Genomic DNA, 20796 nt, shown 5'->3' with positions numbered 1-20796 from the left:
CCCCCCCCCCCGAGAAGTTTTTTGATGCCATAATGCAAATTAATTGTTCAGCTTAAATAATGTAAATTATAAAGATTTTTCATTTTCACTGATTATAATCGTGTTTGATATCAAAAGTTTTTGATATATCACTTATATAAAATATCAATATTCGACCGAATTAGGATTAGGAATGACGGTCACATATAGTCACTATTTTATAATGTGGTTATCATTGATAGCAAGTGATCAACATGAGTTTTAAGTATTTAGTAATAATTTATAATAAAGTTTCAAAATCATATTATAACCATAAAAAACTGTGCAATTAATTGATGCTCCCCCCCCCCCAAGAAAAAAAGGTTTCACAGGTACGTCACTGGTGTGCACGTTGTCGGCGGTCGACTATTGTTGCCCTGCATCGCGTTACAAAATATTATTAAAAAATACGGAGCCAGTACGTGTTAGGTCGCGTTTTCTTCGCACCGTGTGGACGCGCGAAAAAAAAAAAAAAAAAACGGTCTGTGTAGACGTGCGAGCGTGTGATTCGTGTGTTTTTAATTTCGTACGGAATTCGGAAAAAACGGAACACTACTCGGCTCGACGGGCCGTTTCGGCGTACAGTTCGTTTGCAATAGGTATGATCGCGCACTGTGCGTTTTAGACGATAGCGCGTACGCGTTTTAACAACTTGTTTTTGAAACAAATACTATCGGGAGCGTGCACGCGGGGAATGGTGTAAAACCTCGTTGTCCAAAATACGGTAATTTAAACGCACTCATGTGCGCATCGTACAACGTTTTTGTTACTTTTTTTAAATTGATTTAATTTTAAAATAACGTTAAACAGATTAGATATGAATACAGAAGATGATGTGTGAAGCAGCTTGCTAAGCTTATGCGTTGTATATCGAAGCAAAGCAATAGCACAGCGAGTCGACGTTTGGTAACCGAACAAACCGATTATGAACCGAAACGCGACGTCGAAAACGTCCGGTGTGAACACACCATGGAGAATACTTTGTTTAATCTTAATCGTTGCAGCGTCCAAAACGCTGAAAATTAAACCTGCGCGTTTCGTAGCGTTCGGACGGTCAGTTTTTTCCCGGTGTGAACATGATATGTTGATGCGTGTTCGATTTTTGGCGTACGAACGCCGCACCTAAAACGCTTTAAAACGCATAGTGTGTGAACCAGGTTCAACGTGATAACACGGTGGTCGGATCGCGGAGCTGTTGCAACGGGCAGAAACGCACGTCGAAAGTCTTATCTCGTCACCTTTCTGTCCTCAGTTGACGGTGCAAAAATATCGCCGTACGCGCATTCCAGTGGCGCACGAGATCCCGCACGGTCGCAACACCCTACGCCGACCCAGTGGCGTTGTACATAACTTTTGTATGGGAAGGGGATCGGTTTCAAACAAATGATTATGGTAGGAAAATTCCTAAACCTAAGTGTACTTGCACATTTAAATGATAAATAATAACAGATATATACATTGAATGTGTCAAAATAATAATTTACAATAAATCTTTGCAACATTATTTTGTTTCCTTATAATTTCGTTACGTAAAAAACACTATTTTATGCAATTTTAAAAGGGCCTATTATCCCCCCCCTCGCATACGCCCCTGGGCCGACCGCGGTTTTCAGTATCGGAAAACACACGGTCGTCGAAACGGTTGTCGTTTCTCGCGATACGGCGGCAACACTTGGCGTACACGGGCTCCTCGCGGTGCGCGACACTCGGCGCAATGTCGACCCGCACGTGATCGTCCCCGCGCCGGCGATAACCGTTAAATCCGTCGCGCAAATCCGCGGCGGAACCGAAGAACGGGACGCGGAACCCATCGATTATCGGAATACGGGGCCCACTCGACCGGTGCGAGGGGGCACCCGGAGGGCTTACGCGGCACTCGACGGGCAATAAAGATCTCGAAGACGGACCACGTGCAGCCGCGATGGTCGTCAGGCAGAAAAAACGAAAAAATAAAAATAGTAATAAAACAAAAAAAAAAAAAACTCGTCAACGCCTCCGCCTCCCCTCGCCGCCGTCGCCGTGTCGCCGAACAACCCCGAAGCGTCGGCGAGTCGGTAGCGGGTCGTCGCCGTCGGTCCGGGAGTGGAAAGGGAAACGTTCGAGCGCCGCCGCGGTTATATATACGGCCGGCCGGCGCGGACATCAGTCAGTTAATCGTACGCCCGCCATCAGTTCGAATAGTGGTGCCGTCCCGTACGTTTTCCAGTAATAATAGTAATAATAATAATAATAACAGTAACGGCGAACGGGTAGCAAGCAGTACCTGCCGACGTTTTCGTTTTCCATTTTTTTCTTTTTTTTTTTCCGTAATTTTTCTCACGAGTGCCAATTCGGTTGCCGCACGTTTCGACCATCATCGTCGCAGTCTCGCCGGTCAACGACAACAGTGACAGAACGTTTCGAACCGGTGTCCGGGAAACATATGCACAGGAGATGTGAGTAATTTTACATGAAAACCGTTGCTTTACGCCGGTGTACACTTTTCAACGCTGTTCCAATCGAACTCCTCGTGCGCGATCGTAATGATAATTTTCTTTTCTCCCGCCGCCGGCCGTAGCGGAAGGTCATGGGACGTGTGAGACATACCGATTACTGTCGATTTTGACGCGTGGTCGACGTATTTTTAGCGCGCGGCGGCACGTGCCCCCGTACGTTTTAAGACGCACCATTTATTTTCTCTCTCTTCCTTTTACCCGGTAACGTTTTTTAATTTTTTTTTCACGCGATACACTTGCGCGCAGATCGCAGCGCGCTAAAACGTAATGTTTCATAAATCTTCGCCGACGCGCCGCGACCGCAGTCTCGCAAAGTCTATTTATAAACAACTGTTGCGTAATCCTTGGACGCTCCGTCGAAGATCCGTGTTGCACATCAAACGTTTCCCTGGGGGTCGTGGAAGGGGCCGTTCGATTTTATTATCGACCATCGTTAACGTTCAGACCGTTGCGTGCGGCGTCCTATTTAAATAATGATATTAGACATTGCGTTATTACGCTGCGGTCGCCACATCGTTATCGACACGGGCACGTTGACGAAACCGACGAATTTTCGACTGCTGATACGTTCCATGATAACTTTATGCACCACGCTCGACTCGTAAGACCTACCACCGCACATTTATCGTTCGCCTGCGTAGGAGATTTAATACGTGATAACGTGACCGTCTGTTTAGGGATTAAAATACATTTATTGTCCAACGAACACTTCCCGCTATTCAATACCGTAACATGGGAAACAAGTATATATGATGAATGGGCTCGCTTTCTAGAATTCGGGGACGCCGGCTGTATACTGAACCCTAATTTCCAAGGTCAGACCACCCCCCGAGGGCATTAACAAAAGGTTGTGTCGAAACACATCCTTTTACTGAGAAACAAGGTACAAAGGAATCATTATTATTATTTTTTTTTGAACATTTCTTTCCGAACGCGTATAATGTTCACATTTATGTACGCGCACGCACGTTATACAACAATACACGTTGGCTAGAAGCGCATGTAGGTCGGTTTACATGAAAATAACTCGGGACGATGATTCATCCGGTCAAGTCGTTTGACAAAACCTATACCGGAAAAGGTAGTAGTCATACGGTACTGCACTCCGAAATTTTCCGATCCAATTCCGACCGAACGAACTCCTTTGACAAACCAACGCATGCAGGTTTTCAACGTTTTTCGTAATGACTGTCGTACAACGGCACTCGTTCGAATATCGAGATTAAAACACTAAGTAATTACAACGTCCGTCTCCGATGTGGTGTATCGTGGTACAACGTAGCTTTGTAATATTTCACTTTTGCCAGTGTACCGATTGCGTTACCACAGTGCAAGTACCCCCATGTATCGTATTGTTGTACTGTCCAGCTACCCCTAAACGCACGTCGACGAAACCAATATTGGGTTTGCACCCTTCCGCTTAACAGTTTCGGGTTAGATCGTTGGGCGGTTAGCAAACATGAATTCGCTTGGTGGACGCGCGCTTTGGACTTTCATTCGCTGCACACGGCCCCGGCGTAGGTGGTGTAACGAAAGGAAAATTCGAAATCTATCGTCGCGCGAAACGCAAACGGCGTGCGACCGATGATCGTATCGATAATAATTGTTGTTTTTCTCCCGGGCCGTCCGTTATTACCATAATTATCGTAGTGTTCCGTCAACGTCGTTTTGTTTGCTTTCCAAAATTCATTATAGACGGTTTTCCTAACCGGTTTTTCGGACGACGGTCGTATCCAATATAACCACTTCGTCGCACGCACACGCGCACGTACTGGGCGCGCGCACGTATTTCGGCGGGCACCGAGTGAACACAAAGCACTCCGATAACCGCGACCGTCGTGGTACGGGTCTCGTCTCCTATGTCACGAACGAGCGGTCGCGTGTGCCGTATAACACCCCTCGGCCGGGTACCCGGGCTATCGTCGCGCGACGTACAACGGTAACAATAACGCATTAACGTCAGTCGTCATCGTACGACACCCTGTTAAGTCAATACACCGTCCCGTTGTCAACATGATAATATATAATGACTAGAGAGTGCAAGCAACAAAACAGTTATTGGATGGAAAAAATGAGATACACACACACGCGCGGGCGCGCGCGCGACTCGAAAATAATTTCACCGGTAACGCGGTACATGCTCCTGTACATGCCGTGTGAGCTATCGAAATGTTCGCTTTGATCGTACACATAATATACGTAATACTTTTTCAATGTAAATAAACCCGACCGCAGGTCGAAAACCGTACGGCAACTTTCCAGAAAGTTGCTGCCACCGTCCTGGTGTGCGCGTTTGTCGCAAGGTTGAAGTTATGACCTCCGTTCCGACAACGGTTCAGGTGAAAGTGCCTCCCCCACCCCTTAACGTTGGTCGTGGAAGGGAACTATCTTTTTTCCTATACGCACGAACGAAAATCGACGCCAAGTGCAACATAGTGCATACACCGTGAAACTAGTTGCCGGACGTTAACATTGTACCCGTGTAATGTACTCGGATCCTCTCCGGTGTTGACGGTACACCGGCGTTACAGTAAAGTACTACACCGTATCCATACACACGTACACGTATGAACACAATTTTATTGTTATTGTAATTACGTGTATCTATTCCAACTAGCAACTATACTATTTACAACATTACGCACATATTATATACACATGATGGTTATAAAATAAAACCGGTGTCCGTTTGTAATACACTCGACTCATGATGCATGATAATATCATAATAATAATCATAATGCATTTATGCACGCGGTTTGTAATTACCTCGTGGTCGGGGCCCTCCCACCCACGGATCGCGTACTTCCCGATTTAATATATTATATATCGTTCAAGGTCGATCAGTACACCATGTTTCGAATATTATACAAAAAAAAATTAGCAAGGAAAAAATGATTAAAATTTCTGTAACACGCAACCCCGCCGACTTTTATACAAATATCTGCCCTTTCTCCCCCTCTGATCAACGTTTGTCGCCGCCGACTCCACCATCTCGTGTACGCGGCTACAAGTTATAAACATAAAAATTAATTTAAAATGTTAGTGTGTAGAGTGTTATTGCAGCCCGTTGTTAAACCCTCTCAAACTCCTATACACACACACACACACACACACACACACACACACACACACATACACACATATTGTACGAACCCTTTTCTCCCCGGACCGTATTGCTTCTCTCCGTTTATACCAACGACTGTGCAATACATCGGTACTTAGGTATTGGTTGTACCTGTATATTTATGACTTTGTTTTTATTTAATTTTTTTCCGCTCTTCCATAATTGATAGTTGTATTTTTCTGTTATTTTTCGTGCTGATATACACTAATAACACACACTTGACGGTTGTTACTAAAAAATATGCTTCTGACGGCGCCGGACCACATTATTTCGTTTCGCAATTATCAACACAAATGGAGTGTGCCGATGCTTACTACTGCGTGCGTGCGTGTTTACTCGTAAACTCATGACGAGACAGAAAGCGTCTCGGACCTACTTTTATCTGGAGAAAAAAAAAAAAAAAACTGAAACGTCATCGAAACGAAAATGCGATACTGTCGTCGGTCGCTGGTAGGTATATTGTTCGAATACAATACAGGTACGGCTACGCGCACACACGTTAATTACCGTTTACCGCGATAAATCAGTGCATGAAGTGTATTTATTGGTATAGAATACGATTCGTTTCAGAAATATTTCGATGATCGTACGCACGCACCGTCCATTTATAATTATAATCGTATGCAGTCGAATAACGTTTATACGGTCCGAGATGTACGATCTATCATTACGTTTGTTGTAAATGAAGTTCTGATGGTAGTAACTCGTGGTGGACGTGCGCGCTCGTGCTCCTGCAAGAGTACGGGGAAAACACAGTTACTATGTAGTAGCACGTGATCGAGTGGCGAGCGAATTATGAAATTTTGTCGTTTTGACGTCGGCTAGAAGATCGACGGTGCCCGCGCATGCGTAGACGGAAAGTGAATAAAGATTAAGGATTTTTTTTTTTTTTTATGCGATTCGATTCTCCGCGGCGCTAAAACTCGTTTTCATTAGACGTAGATTGGTATGAAACGTATGAAAAAAATAAAAAATACTTATTACACTGTACATTTTCACCGGGCGAACGCGAACAGTGTGCGATACAGTCGTGCCGAATCGTACACCGCACAATGCACTGACATTGTGTCGTTGAAAACGCGTAATGACGATTTTCGAACACTCGTCTGCATAATATGAAACGTTTTGTGTATATTTTATGTTTTTTTTCCGCTGCGATACGCGCGTTTGATTTCACTATCATGCGTCCACGAGCGGTCGGTGTACAGTCGCGACAGAACATCTGCTGAATAATCGTGTACACCGGTGCGGCGGGAACGCGTCAAAGAAGTAAAACACGTCTTACTATATGTACGCAAACGCAGGCCTGTACGTAGGACCGGCAAACTTCGATAGGCGTGTTTGAGATTGCACGAAATCAAAATTTTAACGGCGCGCGAGTTATGATTTACTTTAAAAATTCGAAATTCCTTTAAAACTAAAAGCCAACTCGAATGAAACAATTGTGTTTCGTGCAATAACGTGATAATCACGTTTTGGCCGGGTTACAGCAAGAGGAAAAGTAAACAAAATTCTTAATCGAATAACACAGCGGTTATGTGTTACGTCATTTCTCCTACCATTATTTTCATTTTTTTCGATGGTTTAAATAATATTCAATTTTTAATGTCTGAACGTTAATGCATCTATATTAAACGCATTGATGTTAACAAATTTATTTCGATGGTAAAATTCGTACAACTCAAATAAATATTTACATTTCAAATTTATACGTACCCGTTATCTCTTATATACAGCCTATGGGTGAGTCGTGAAAATCGCGCAATGACAAGTCGGTACATGCCATCAGAAGTTTTATGTTGAAGTGTGCACGGGAAAAAATTGTCAAGCTGATAAAAATAAACAAAGTATAATATTATTCTAGAATATATACAATTATGATTCGGTGTTTTGCGATTCAGGCCTGTCGAACGTCGGGATGTATACATGCAGTCGAAATCGAATTCGCTTTTATTTTGTGATAAACTTATTTCTTCTTGAAATCAATTCGGTTGCTCTGCAGCATGTTTCACCAAATCTAAACGTTAGCTCACCATAACACGCATATTATCTCGTGGAACTTGGCGATTATAATTATACACGCGCATTTATACAGTATGGTCGTGACGGTTTCGCACTGAATCGTACGCATACGGTTGAACTCATTCCTCGCGGCACACCCTGTATGTATGTATATAGAACATGGCCCGCGCGTTTATCTTTGCGGCGGCATGTGGGTTGGATCCTGTCCAGCCGAACTATTTTTTTTATTTTATTTCTGAGTGAAAAATTCGTATGATGTGCGTTCTCGCCGCCGCCGCTGTTATTATTCCTCTGCTGTGACGAAAAACGGTATCGTTTGGATTTCGCGTGCGTGCAAAGGGTACGCTATAAACTAATTTAAATCCGGTCGTTCGAATTAGAAAAAAAAATAGAAAAGAAGAGGGGGAAAATGCAAATCGTCCATGAGATACTGCGAGGTCCGCCCGCGCACTTGGTCGTTCGTCGCTCTGCGGTCGTCGCGCTCGAAGTCTCTCGATTTTAACGCAGTGATTTTTCGCTTGTTTTTCCTCAGGTATTATATAACATAGTCCTATGGTGGTTTGGTTGTTTTGTTTTATTTTTCACCATATATGCTCGTGTGCCGGTTCACCTATTCTGCCGACGCCGTCGATTAACGAGGATAAAACGTATAGAAAAAACGTGTAAGTCAACATTATAAATTATAATATATTATACACAGATGTTTTGTATAGTGTAGTGCAGTGTTTCTCAACCTTTATACTAAGGCGGCCTATAAATGTCCTTTGTGATGGGTAGACGAGGCTCAAAAAAAAAAAAAAAAACCTAGTGTGCTTTGATGTAATAACATTACAAATAATTTTATTATAAGAAATTTTATCATATATTTTTACGCAATACTGCAAAACTGAATGTATATAATAATATTTTGATAACTAAGATATTTTTTATTTCTCTTGTCATTTAGTTTAGTCATTAGAAATGCATCAAAACTATTTTGCGAAGCAATGTTGGGCCATGACCCATAGTTTGGGAAACGCTAGTGTAAGGCCATACCGCGTACGTCATGGAAAAATATACCTGTTTAATAGGATGTGTACAACTGATATGTTGTATAATTATAAAATTAAAATATTAAACAAACCTATATCTGTATATATATATATATATATATATATATATGTAATATATTCATAAATCATCACATGCGTAACCAGACGAAGATATCGTCCATTTATCGTATAATACTTTGTATATTTATAAATGATCTTTGCTCGCAAATTATAATTTAATTACCACTTGATTTTTCGTTTATCTAATTGCCACATCTCTCATCGTTTGCAAAAAATATTTTAATATCCCAATAACAGCATTACTGATTGTGGAGCAGCTCTAGTCGTATCATAGCTGCATATAATTTAATTCAAACATGTGTACCTATAATTTTAATGTATTACGTATGACCTCGATGATTATAAATAAAAATCCGAGCGATTAAAAATATTCAAAAGTCACTTCTTATCGAATTTTCATAACTAAATTAATATAATTTATAAGTATATATAGGTTTCTGTTATATTTTTGCATTTCAAATTTAGATATAATACGCGTCTTGTATATGTATTTACAATAAAATTAGTTATATTTTATCGAAGTATACCATTCGCATTACGTTGTTCACTCGAATAATGCCGATTCCTTAGAAATTATTAATGTAACTCGTCGTCGGGCTTAACGTTTTTATACCTAATTTGTGTGGTACCGATAGCGTTCGTGTAATGTCACAATTCGATACGCTTATTGTTTTCACATTGCTCAGGCTTTTTATAATGCGAAAACTAATGAAAAATGCAAGATTCTATGAAACGTTAAGACCTTAAGTTGTTTCGGTATTTTGTGGCGTGGACTGAAAACACGGCGTAACTTCCGCATTGTCGTTTTCCAAGTTTTCTTGAATGAACAGTATTTATTACACTAACGTTCAACACAGCGTATTACAAAAACCCCATGGTAACCAAAACGTGTTCACATGCGTCTCTCAGTTTTGGAACTTGTCGTCTGCGCCGCACTGTAAATAATAATGATTACAAATCATCTCTCCTTATTGTAATATTATACACCAAGTACTTAAGCACACTCACCATTTGGAGTAACTCTCGGTGTCTGCGCGCCAAGCAATTTGTAGTATTCACATAGGACGATAAATTTTTCTCGGCCGAGAAGGAAGGACGTTTTCGATTCGTCGCCTGCATAACAAATGATACGAGAGCATGGAAAAAAATCATCTTCTGGTACACGACGTACGCGAGTTACATTTTAATGAATTCAGCTGCTGTGTACTACACACGTATTCTCGTATTTTTCCACGAATATGTATGTACACGTATGTGTAGTTTATACATTATTATTATTTCTTCCCGGACGATTTATAATCAACAGCCATACATTCACAAGGTCTTCCCCGAAAACAAAAATTGAAACTACGCGTGTAATTCTGATTGTGCATTATTATTCATGATTTTCTCTGTACACTCGATCAGTACGCAACGACGACATAACGATCCTGGTTAACCGCGTGCGTCTCGTAGCTGATATGTGATTTTTGGTAACATTACGAAACAATTACGATCGTTGTCAAACGTAACGTTTTCGGTTTGAAGCCGCGTGACGACGACGACAACGTTGGCGGTCGTCAATCATGCGTACTGGCCAAGGTTTTCTCGTTCGAGAGCCAGGGACGGATTGGCATAATCGAAAAATGTCTCGTTGTGGTCAGTCTCCGTACGGGCCACTTAATTTATATTTCCAACTCTGTGGAAAACAGCAATTTTTATTTTTATTTAAACGTTTTATTTTATAAAATGGTTTCCGGGCAGTCCACTTTGATTTGTGATTTGTATTTTTCAATCCACCCCTGTTCGGGACCATTTCAAACCGATTCCTGAACACATTGGTGACTGTTCATGTCCTACACAATACACGGGACGTTGTACTTTCTACAGCCAAGTTCAAGGGCGCTTTTACAATAATGTGCATTGTGTTGGCCGCCTTTTATTTATTCTCTCTCTCATTCTCCCTCTCTCGTTCGAGCCTTTTGTGTGTCAGTCAATGTACTACGTGACCTCGCTAGATTGGGGAAATACTAAGAGCAGGAACCCTATTAACGATTTGTAAACCACAGCGTTTCGGTAGCGAAGAAAATTATTTTACCCAAACATAACCAGTAAGGACCAATCCAATAATTTCATTAAATAATGAGATCTTAACTTCCGGCGTACAAAACAATAAACTAATGTACATATTTTACAAATATTTTTCATTTTCACGTTACTATTTTAAATTCCCTAATAAGCTTCAAAATATCCTTAACTCGACAGAATAGAAAACCCGTACAACGCAAGTTCATTACAAATTGTTGTCGTAGCTTTTAAAAAATTAGATAATAATAGGTTTCAATTGTTAAAGATGATAAAATATATACTGAAAATATATGAATATCATTAATTTTTTGAGGAGGAGGGGCAGCAGTAGTTTGTACTCGTACCGCGTAACACTTCTCTTTTTCTTTTGATAAAATTGCTAGTTAAACTAGTGGCGTAGATAATATTCAATCCCTCCCCCCTAACTAACCCCCCAACTAACTCTCCTCGCATTGTTAAATTTTCAACTAGTAAATAAATAGGTGATTGTGGAAATAATCATTACCTAAGTATATCACACCCCCTCCCATCAATCATGTTTACCTACGCCCTTGAGATAGATGCTTCATTCATTTTTATTGAAGGTGCCGATAAACTTATGTGCCCTACCTACCCAACTCAAGCACTGCTTGTATAGTAATGTGATAACGTTGACCCACCGGCACAGGGTTCATTCTCGACTTACAGCAGTGTGCGTAAACAGAATAGTTTCTATGAACGAATCGTTGTGCAAAACGAGAGATATTTGTACGTACACGAGCATGTAAATTGCAGTGTAATATAGGTAAACGACGTTTTTCTTCCGAGTGCGCGTATATCATGCGTATCGATTTTCTTTCTCTTAACCTCGGCCGGTTAGTTCCGAGACGCGTTTATTATTACGCTTCACTCCTTCCCCTGGAAACAATACGTTTCCACGAAAACGCCAAGATTATCATTCGGAGGTGTAGGTAGCGACTATGGTTTTCAATCGAAAGGACACTTTTAAAACAGCGGTTTTTGTGTTATTATGCTCGATTGTTGTGTTCGCTGGGGCGAAAAAATTCCAAACTCCGATATTTACGTTAACGAAAGTCGCCGCTGGCCATGAAAGTTTTCGCGCTGTTTATATTTCCCGTCGTTTATTTGATTTCGTGTCTGCATGTATCCTATATACCATGCGTATATAATTAAATATACTCGTATTTTTCTCGTGAAACGGTACATTTTTTTGCATTCATATCCCACAAGCGTCTCCTCTCCGCCAAGACATTGATAGTTTCGCGCGTGGAGTGTCGATCCTGCAAAATTCTTGTCGAAAATAAATCCACTTGGACGTCAAGTTTTTATTTGCATAGTAAACAGTTTGTATAAGCACTACTATACCGTAATGAATCTAGTGAGACCCTGTTGAAATTTTCCCAAACTATTTTACAAATCACATTTATCGTTTCTGAATCGAATTTTTTCGTTTTTTTCCTTCGGCATTTTCCTTTATCGTTTAAATTGTCTATAGGTATCTAGAATACCTCCAGTATCCAGTCTCCAGAGTTTTCTTTCTGTCAACCCATATATTGTGTTTCTATTAACAGTCTATTTGTAAACTTTCGAAAGAAGGACTAATGCATTGGAGTTGCGGTAAATCCATTAAAGTTAATGTACTTTGCACACGATTACACAGATCGGAAAATACGTTTCGCGCATGTGCAATGATTAGTAATATGTTTTCCTTTTAAATAACTTGGACTTGGATTTATTGATGTGTTGTATTGATGGTTAATATCATACAGTTCAAAATCAGTCTGTAGTTCTAATCGCACGTAACGTACAATCAGCAGCTGAGTCGTCGATAGCGCATAATCGAGAGCGTACTCGGAAGTCGTAACTCGCGACCCTGGCAGATGATGCAAAAATAAAAAATAATTATGCACACGAATAGGATAGGCCAACACGAATGTTCAGAAACTCGTACGCTTCGAAACCCTATATCACCTACCCCCTCCATCGCCTCCGTCATCGTTTTTGTACCGGACAAGGCGATAAGAAAGTCTATCGGTTCATTATCAGTACATACACTGTATATATTGCGGTATATTTCGATTAGACGGTCTCTTCTTTCCATCATTATAACCGTAATTCGTTCAGATCGTTTACCGCAGTCGCCGCGTGAAAAGCTCCGCCGCTTTTATAGAGTAGTGTGCGCCTCACTGTACATTATTATAGCCGCGGCGAAGATGAGCGCTCCGTATTGACTACGTACCGGTGTGTTATATGCGTGACTCTGTAAGCAACATTTTCTGATTCTTATTTAAAATAACGTACATCATTCGTCGGCACCTGCAACATAGGTACCTGTTTGGAATAGCATACCTCGCGTGCACGCAAAAACAGTAACAAACGCGTGCGCGCGAATACTTGGATTTTTTTCACGCTATTTCGCTGTGTCCACTTGTGTTTAATGTTTCCCGTCGTTTTTAGTGTTCATACGTGCAGCCCAAGATGGTAGAAATGACAGACAACATGACGAGGAACTACAACAATTACACTTCCACGTCGAAACTAGAACAAGCATCCAAACAGGTGAGTTTCTGCGTCAGTTCGTATATTTCTGTACGTCTTTTCTTTTTTTTTTTTTATCAGAACACGGTATACCTTGTACACTGGCTTACGAATATAGTCATCGGTTCATTACTGTTGTCGATATTAAACATTAGTGTGTTGTTATACCGGCAAGGTCGACTGAGCGCGCACAAATTTCCGGGCTCAAGTTTAATGTTCGGTAGTTAGTGCTCGAAAAATCTTACGTACTAATCGAACCGCGTGTTTTTTTCTTCTTTTTTTTTCCAACCCAGATTAACCGAATGGTTTTACTCTTGACATTTTAATGGCGGTTCGTTGGCAACTTTTTTCTTCAACATATTTATTTTAATATTTTTATTGCTTAGAGGTCGTGCGCCGAAGGTTTTCGTGTACATCTATTACACGTCCTTTATTCGCGATTATCGCGATAGATACGTGTCAAAAAAAAAAAAATGCCAACAACCTTGATTGGACAGTAAAACAATAGAGATCATCACGTGAACAGTGATACATTTTAATACATTTTAAACGGGCGTGAGCACGTCTCTCATCGCGAAAATTTTCCGAAAACAAATTCCTAACGCGCGGTGTTGCGAAGTACTATTTTCTGGAAATCAGATTAATCATCGCGAAAACATGTAAACGCGCGTTATCTTCGAATAGTTTTGCCGGCACGAAACGAATAATAACACGCACGCGTTACGTTCTAATCCGTGCAACGTGGACAATGGAACTCGGGCGAAAAGGTTGGCCGTAAGGAAACGCTATCATGCGTTGTACATTATTATCGTTGGTTACTGGCGATCTCGTTCGAGGAAGAAATCGTACAAAAGAGGTCATCGCATTACGGGTTATACAACAACACTGCACGCGCACCCTTATCCCCTGCACGCATTACGTATGTGTGTGTGTGTGTGTGTATGTAATATCATCGCGGAAACCAACACCGATCAATGTAACGGGTGTAATTTTTAAAAAAAAATAAATATCTCAAACCGTAAGGGATGCGTGTCGAGGAAATAACAACTGTGTGGTTGGACGGAAATCCGAGGTTCGATTCGCGCTGACTAACTCCTCTCCGCTGTCGGGGTGCGGGCGAGTCGCAGGAAACCGAACGTCGACTGCCAGTAAACTTTGGTCTCGTCGACTTTATCGAGAGCTATCGCGCACACGCCGTGCCGTGGACGTGTTTTTATCGCAGTTTTACCGTACAGAAATAAAATATTTTGCACGTACTTAGTGTGTACCACGCTTTCAAACATGGAAGTATTGACCTCTGTCGTGCGTAATCGTAACTTGCGCGTACCCGTGCCCAACGTACATGCGATACACACGGCTGACGTATGCACCTCCTGTACACACCTATCGGCTAGCAGAATGTCGTATTCGTTGTCGTTTTCGTCCGCCAACGGTCGCTCGAAATTAAAATGCGCGTGTAAACGGAACGGAAATGACGGCCGAGAACCCCATTGTTCTTTGAACAATCGTTACCGTCCGTCCGTGTGACGAAACGAAAAGTCGCAGTCGAAAACGTAATCCATGTCTATGCGCCGTTTTCGATTATCATAATTCGGTGATATTATTTATGAACCGTATGCCCACGCTCGACCCGACACCCGCAACGACACTTATATGAAATTTATGGTCCGCAATAATACTATTTGCGCACAGGTACTCGCTAATCTACACTCTGTTTACCGTAGGTGCCAGCCGATTCTCGTTCGGTGTACGTTCGTGGTACGTCGTAAACGTGTGTGTTACACGACGCGCTCTAAAAACCGGAAATAAAAAGCTGTCGAAAAAAAATTTTAAAACATTTTATCACCGGACATCCGTCTTGGTGTTCTTTTACGCGCGTCGAGTGTGTCGACTGTGTCATCGGACACCGATTTTCCGTACGAATCGATGTGTTAATTGCTCTATTCATCGAGTCTACGTCTTCATCAGTCTTTCAAGTGGTACTCGCGGAAAGTCGGTGTAAAATAAAAAAAAGTTATACAATCCGTACGCACGCCAGCAAACGAGCTCGAATGCGTGCGATTAGAACGACAGAGAGAGAGAGAGAGTGAAAGGAAAAATACCATACTTACATACCATACTATACAATCACTATGATGTTATAACTCCGGCCGATATTTTTTAACCCGGGAATAATAATAATGCATTATTTATAATGCATCACGTCGAAATCGGTTTTTTCGGTTCCGCTTGCGTTCAAGTATTCCGTGACTTTGGAACATTTCGTCGAAATATTTACCCAATTATATAAGTGTCGGTTCGTATTAGCGGGATGGAGATGATTTTTGGCACCTATAAAAAACGGACGAAAAAATAAAAAAAATGCGCGCCATAAAGAAGATGGCCAGGGCGCATTAGTATCGGTAGCTCAGCTTTTAGTCGTGAAACGAAATATAAATACTTCTGACGATTCACTTCGCGCACGCACTCGCTTAGTGTATGCGGCTCGAATTACACACACGTCGTCGCGTTCTTCATATTAATACTACAAAGGACACTGTTGTATTATTATTACGTGTGTGTACGCGGAGATTTCGACCATTGTGTGGGCCAAGGACGACGACGACAAACCCACACACGCACACACGCGCAGAGAACCGTTCATCGAAATAATATATTTAATATTAACCGAGAGTACAATACCCCTCAAATTCGAGGACACATTGAGATATTATTATTACCATCATTATATCATACAGGTGTCCGGTATTGTTTTTGAACCGAGATGATTATGCGTTTAGTAGGCCGCAAACGTTCAATAAAATCGTCGATCTCGATGGAATCTGTCGGTCGGGCGGGGAACGGGGAACGTAAACTGGAGGATTAGTATAATAATTGTACGGTGACAGGGCCTTTTCTCGGAAACGAATCGTGCATATATGATTATACAAATAATAGTGAAATTCCGTCTGTTTCCGTAACCAGGACGAACGAACATAACCTAGCCCATTAGGACATTTCCCGATGTACCCATCCATCCCCACCTGATTGACTGCCATGTATTGAACGTTCCGCATTTGCATTACAACACAGCGTTTAATGGATCGTTGTTTATTTTCAGCAAACCCTGGCCATGGACGGTTACGACAACCAAGGGATGTTGAGATCTGAGTTGAACATCAACGGAAACGCGACCAACGTCGGTAACACGTGGTAAGTAGATTTATACCATCTATATAGTTAACAGTCGGAATGGAGACCAACTGCATTTTTACCCATGTTTTCTCTTCGCGTGTCATTAAATGGCACTAGGGGGGACGGGTAATTAGCCCTTATGAATGACCTATTTCTAAAGTCGGCAAATTCGTATATTTATAATCCCTTCCTTTCAATATTCCCTTGCGCCGGCTCTGCGTGGACAGAAATTCCAAGAGTGAACAAAACAATAGGCAACCAAACGTTCACTGTGTGTATGTGTTCACCCGTACACTATTCATACACATTACGTGAGATAACCATGGTGGATACTTGGTTGCCTATCGAAACAATTTCGCGGACTTAGTTTTGCTCCTTCACCCTCCCCCACGTTCGTTCAATTTCACCCCGTTAATTCACCACCCTTCGCTTCGACCAAGAGCTTAAAGTATTATCGTTTGCGCGTGCAGCGCACAGCATACTTATGCGATTGTGCGTCTACATGCAGTTATAATATTGTAAAAGAGAATTAAATAATATCGAATCACCGATCAACCTCATGTGCGGATAAATCTCCCATCGACCTTTTTCGTATTCGGTTACGAGGCTTATCGTGTACGAACGAATCCGAGCTCGCGGAATTTTCTCCGTGTGTACCGCATAAATTGTAAGCATACAACGAGTAACGCCAACCCACGGTACACTAATTGTGTTTGAACGCACCTACCGGCATATATTTCCAAGCGCTAAACTAATTTTTATTAGCAACTGTTTTACCGAATAACATTTTTGTTTCTCATTACGTAAATCAAATTTTTACCGTCGAATATTAAACTAATAATTACTACTCGGGAGGAGCATCTTCTTCCTCGAATAAAGAGCAGTCTTGACCTACTATTATTTTGATAACCGACGAAGTGAATATAAAATAAAATAATTTTTTACTTTCAATGTATGAGAATGTATGATTAAATTATCGAATAGATGCACTTGCCTAACTAGGCAGATAAACATTTTTCTCTATTGTTTCTTATCGAATTAATTTGCTGTTATCTAAGTTCGTTGTATGCTGGTATCCCGCTCTATTAGAATTAAATGTTAATTAAAGCATACGTATAATGTTGACTCTTTTCATTATGTTTATCACATTTTCCGCCTGCACATGAAAGCGTATACCAGTCTTAACGATTCTTCGTAAATTACTAATGATTACATTACATGATTGACGAATCACGGTTGGTCGACTGATCGTCACAAAATTGTATGCAAATGATTCGTTTGAACATACTCGTACAGAGTAATGGTAGAACGTTGCACAAGTTCGATCGGAAACCGAATTAATTCTGTAAAAACAAAATTGCTTACCGTTCTCGTATTATTTAAAAACACCGACACTCCGCCTCCCTAAAGAGTATGTTGGTTTTACGATGTTTCACGTACTAAACAATATTATCGTTTAATAGCATTAACATGGACAGCCTCAACAGCAAATGCGGTGTGGTCGGCACGAAGAGCGACAACGCCGGTCAGCTAAACGAGAAACAACATTTCTACGACCCGTACCAACATCGTGAAGTGAAACACCCTACATCGTAAGTACTTAAAAGCCATTTATAGCCAACGATCTGACCAACCCGACGAGCACACTGGGAATAATGGTTGTTTTATCTCGTCCTGTCAACAGGTATTTCGACACGCTGATACATTTCCTGAAGGCCAGTCTGGGCACCGGAATCCTGGCCATGCCGAGTGCGTTCAAAAACGCGGGCTATATAGTCGGTACTCTGGGTACCATCGCCATTGGAATCCTGTGCACGTACACGATTCACCTATTGGTCAGTATTTAAATATCTTCTATTTACGTATAACACAATTACAACTACCCATAACAGTAGTCAATAAAAACAAATCATTTCGTTAATTTTCGAACTTATTTTCCGAGACGAATGAAACATTTATTTTCTGTTCATAATTAAATCGTCTCCAAGTAAGGCCGCACGCTTGATATTTTTGCTTCGAACACTACCGCGGACTGTCTATTAGTGGGCATTACTGCTATACGCAACGTGAGCCGATGTTCGGTTACGATTGCTAATTTTCTTTTCGATTTGTCCACAGGTTACCGCGTCCTACGAGCTGTGCGTCAAGAGGAAGATACCGAGCCTCACGTATCCCGGCACTGTGGCCGCGGCTTTCGAAGATGGTCCAAGACCTGTCAGGAAATTCGCTCCTTTTGCCAAGTAATTAATCACTTTAACGAGCTACCCGCTATGCTTGTTTCGTCGGGCCGATACTCTGTGTACTGTAACGTGTGTGTTTCTTTCCCGTGTTTCAGAATGATGACCAACTTGTTTCTGGTGCTGTACCAAATCGGTTCTAGCTGTATATACGTCGTGTTTATAGCAAGCAATCTCAAAGCGGTAAGTAATCACTGATATCACACAGTGGCATTTCTCCTGCGGTCTAATAAATTCGGCACCGATTTTTAACGTTTTAACACCGTCGTTACAGATCGGTGACACCTACCTGAACAACGACACGGACGTGCGAATGTACATGGTCTACATACTTATTCCGCTGATATTGATCTCCTGGATAAGGAATTTAAAACTCCTGGCGCCGTTCTCCTCCATAGCCACTTGCATGACCATGGTCAGTTTCACGTTGATATTTTACTACATTTTCCGCGAAGCACCATCGTTTGAAAGTCGCGAACCGGTCGGCACCATCAAAAGCATACCTCTGTTCTTCGGCACCGTACTTTTTGCCATGGAAGCCATTGGTATGGTGAGTAATTGTTATTGCTACTGTTGCGACCAAACTAAGACGTAGGGTTTTTAAAAAAAAAAAATTTATCGAAATTCGATCTGCATATGATTTTAATCGCGTTCCGTGTGTACAGGTTTTGCCACTTGAAAACGAGATGAAGAACCCCAAAAGATTTGGCAGCATGTTTGGTGTGCTCAACTCTTCGATGATTCCCATATCTTTACTATATACGTTGGTCGGAATTCTCGGTTACTTAAAGTACGGCGAACATGTCAAAGGTAGCATTACATTGGACTTACCTCATGACGAAGTGTAAGTATTAACAAACTATTGTTTTCGATTGCATTTTTGTGTGGAGAAACTATTGTATATTTATTGGTTTTTGTTTTATTTTCACACATAGGCTCGCTCAAGTCGTCAAACTCTTGTTGTCGTTGTCTATTTATATTTGTTACGCTTTGTCCAACTACGTCGCTTTCGACATTTTATGGAAAGGTTTCGAACATAAAATGGAAAAAAACGAACATAAAATCTGCTGGGAGTATGCACTTCGCACATCCATTGTGATAACCACATGTAAGCGAAATATTTAAACAAATAATTATTATTCCGTGTGTTTGAAAAAAATAACAATAATATAAATCATGTTCAGGCAACTTGACTCAATCCGTTTTTTTTTTTTGTTTTTGTTTTATGCAGTCTTCTTCGCCATCGCCATACCAAACTTGGAACACTTGATCTCACTGATTGGAGCGTTTTGCTTATCTTCTGTCGGTATCGCATTCCCAGCTATCGTCAGTTTCCTAACATTCAATGAAGTTTACAAGAACGCAGGAAACTTCCGGTATAGTTTGTTTTGTCTGCGTAACCTGGTGATAGTCATAATTGCCATTTTCGCATTCATCATTGGTGTGTTCACAAGCGTGTCAGACATCATTCATCACATGAAGTGATCTCTCCCCAAACATCGTGGTCGTGATGTTCACTTGAGGTGATGGGTTAGATATACACTTGACCTACACCGAAAACAGACAAAACCAACAACAATGACGATGATGACATAGAATACAAAAATTACCCTATTGGTGGTCACTTGGGTAGTAAAAATGTCCTCTTTTATTTTATTAAGGAGTTATCATTGTTTATATTATTACATCAATTTCATGTTTGCTCAGGCAAAATGTTAAACTGAGTAACAAAACGACTCAAATGCAGTATTCGATCGCGTCATAAACCACAATAGTTTGTGTTATTGGTTTAGAATTTTGTCAATGGATAATGCCAACTCAGTATTTTTATTGTCTTTTTAATCTTCTTATTTGATTTTATTAACTATAAACTGTTATAAATGGTATTCACTGTTTAAAACAAAAAAAATATTATCAACATAAATGTTAGTATACCCATTGGTCTACTTATTGTAATAGAGACCTAACAACTTCAGATTTCATATTATGGTGTTAATCAAAATCAT

General features: G+C 41.0%; 1 protein-coding gene across 6 annotated transcripts in view; it reads left to right on the top strand.

Annotated features, from left to right (window-relative positions):
- LOC112681947 (proton-coupled amino acid transporter-like protein CG1139) overlaps positions 1–20442 on the top strand; it is a 40776-nt gene extending 20334 nt beyond the window's left edge. Inside the window, exons 1-12 of one of the 6 annotated variants that reach the window (XM_025552329.1) lie at positions 2167–2453; positions 8195–8324; positions 13299–13400; positions 16480–16571; positions 18017–18145; positions 18238–18388; positions 18672–18793; positions 18889–18973; positions 19065–19340; positions 19456–19634; positions 19726–19898; positions 20022–20442. In XM_025552329.1, coding sequence (XP_025408114.1) covers positions 13320–13400; positions 16480–16571; positions 18017–18145; positions 18238–18388; positions 18672–18793; positions 18889–18973; positions 19065–19340; positions 19456–19634; positions 19726–19898; positions 20022–20275 — 1542 coding nt within the window. In that variant the 5' untranslated portion in view covers positions 2167–2453; positions 8195–8324; positions 13299–13319 and the 3' untranslated portion in view covers positions 20276–20442. Of the gene's footprint in view, positions 1–2166; positions 2454–8194; positions 8325–12928; positions 13169–13298; positions 13401–16479; positions 16572–18016; positions 18146–18237; positions 18389–18671; positions 18794–18888; positions 18974–19064; positions 19341–19455; positions 19635–19725; positions 19899–20021 lie in introns of those variants that run through there. The other 5 variants (XM_025552327.1, XM_025552326.1, XM_025552328.1 and 2 more) reach the window with 5 other exon arrangements.
- The last annotated feature ends 354 nt before the right edge of the window (positions 20443–20796 follow it).

Source organism: Sipha flava, unplaced genomic scaffold, assembly GCF_003268045.1.
Source record: "Sipha flava isolate LNK unplaced genomic scaffold, YSA_version1 1_pilon_pilon, whole genome shotgun sequence".
Lineage (NCBI taxonomy): Eukaryota > Metazoa > Arthropoda > Insecta > Hemiptera > Aphididae > Sipha > Sipha flava.
The sequence above is the reverse complement of the archived record's forward strand: the minus strand, read 5'-3'. Positions and strand labels throughout refer to the sequence as shown.